This window comes from Condylura cristata, unplaced genomic scaffold (assembly GCF_000260355.1).
Source record: "Condylura cristata isolate star-nosed mole 26May11 unplaced genomic scaffold, ConCri1.0 scaffold00034, whole genome shotgun sequence".
Taxonomy (NCBI): Eukaryota; Metazoa; Chordata; class Mammalia; order Eulipotyphla; family Talpidae; genus Condylura; species Condylura cristata.
The window spans coordinates 13524028-13525342 of NW_004567135.1; the positions used below are offsets into that span (position 1 = coordinate 13524028).

The 1315-nt window shown below is 58.7% G+C and overlaps 2 protein-coding genes across 2 annotated transcripts in view; both read right to left on the reverse strand.

The window, feature by feature from the left end:
* Positions 1-1315, reverse strand: part of TNFRSF1A (tumor necrosis factor receptor superfamily, member 1A) — a 6959-nt gene that overhangs the window by 5308 nt on the left and 336 nt on the right. The window contains exons 2-4 of the mRNA XM_012732325.1: positions 1024-1177; positions 651-779; positions 257-406 (exon numbers count right to left, since the gene is read on the reverse strand). Of these exons, the coding sequence (XP_012587779.1) occupies positions 257-406; positions 651-779; positions 1024-1177 (433 nt within the window). The remainder of the gene's footprint in view (positions 1-256; positions 407-650; positions 780-1023; positions 1178-1315) is intronic.
* SCNN1A (sodium channel, non voltage gated 1 alpha subunit) overlaps positions 1099-1315 on the reverse strand; it is a 36665-nt gene continuing 36448 nt past the window's right edge. The window contains exon 14 of the mRNA XM_004692868.2: positions 1099-1177. The gene's annotated coding sequence lies outside the window, so the exon portion shown is untranslated. The remainder of the gene's footprint in view (positions 1178-1315) is intronic.

Below are 1315 nucleotides of genomic sequence, written 5' to 3' on the forward strand. Positions count from 1 at the left end.
AGACTTTGGGAGTGGGAAGCAAAGGATTTTGGGGGTACCCCCCAACTCAGAAGGCAGCCCCCTTCTCTGACCCTCTCCAGCACTGTCCATCTTCCCTGACACGGGGCAGGGACATTCAGAACAACAGGAAGAGTTCGGGGTGGTTATGGGAAGAACGTCCAGTCCTGAAAATCTGTGGGGGCAGAAAGGCAGACCCAAGCACCAGGCCTGCTGGGGGAGGGGAGGCTGGGAGGAGGGGCTGGGGGGTCCTGCTCACAGGGAAGTTGCACCGTGCCGTTGAGGCACCGGCTGCAGTCCACACACTGGAACAGACTGTCACTCAGGTAACTCCGGTACTGGTTCTTCCTGCAGCCGCACACGGTGTCCCGGTCCACTGTGCAAGGGGAAATTTCCACCTGGAACATTTCTGGTGGGGGAAGGAGTGGGGGGAGGCGTGAGGCCGACTGCCCCACATAGAGTCCCATACTCCCCTTGGATTGTTCCCCTGCACCCCCTGGTGGACACCCCCCCGCCGCAGTGCGTGTGCCTCTATAACACGGGTTCACATCCATGCACGCTCACGCGTACACCTGCTCACAGACTCCGCCTGCACAGAGACGGGCGCACACCCCACCTCCCCCGACACCAGCCTCCCCTCTGCCGAGTCTCACCTTTCCGGCACTTGGAGCAGCTGAGGCATTGTGAGAGGTAGTTCTTAGACGCACTGTATGTGCCGTTTTCACACTCTTTGCAGTCTGTGTCCAGCCCCGGGCCTAGACAGTGGTTGCGCAGGTAGGTCCCTGTGATGGAGTGTCAGGGTTAAGCCGCAGAGCTCAGGAAAGGAGCCCCATGCCAGGCAGAGCAGCGACAGCCTCCTCCCTGATTTCAATCTCCAAGAGGTGAAAGAAGGAGAAAAGCCCAGGGCAGGGAAGGAAACAACGTGAGCAGGCTTGGGGCCAGGGGCCCTAGGTGCTAGAATTTCTGAAAAAGCAAAGGAAGAAATAGGGTCCGACAGCAAGGGGGGCTGTTAATACTTTCTCCCACCTTTGTGGCAGTAGGTACAGCAAATGGAATTGTTCTCAGGGTGGGCATATTTCCCCTGGGGACACAGGCTATCTCTCTTCTCCAGGTCCCTGAGGTGAGTGACCAGTCCAGTAACACCAGAGGGATACACAGTCGCTGACACAGCCAGGAGCACCTGGGGACAAAGGAGACCCCATCAGGAAGGGTAGGCAGGTAAGTCTCACCTCCCCAGAGGAAGGGTAGGCAGGTCGAGGGACACAAGTCTCACCTTCCCATCTCACCTCCCCAGAGGAAGGGTAGGCAGGTCGAGGGA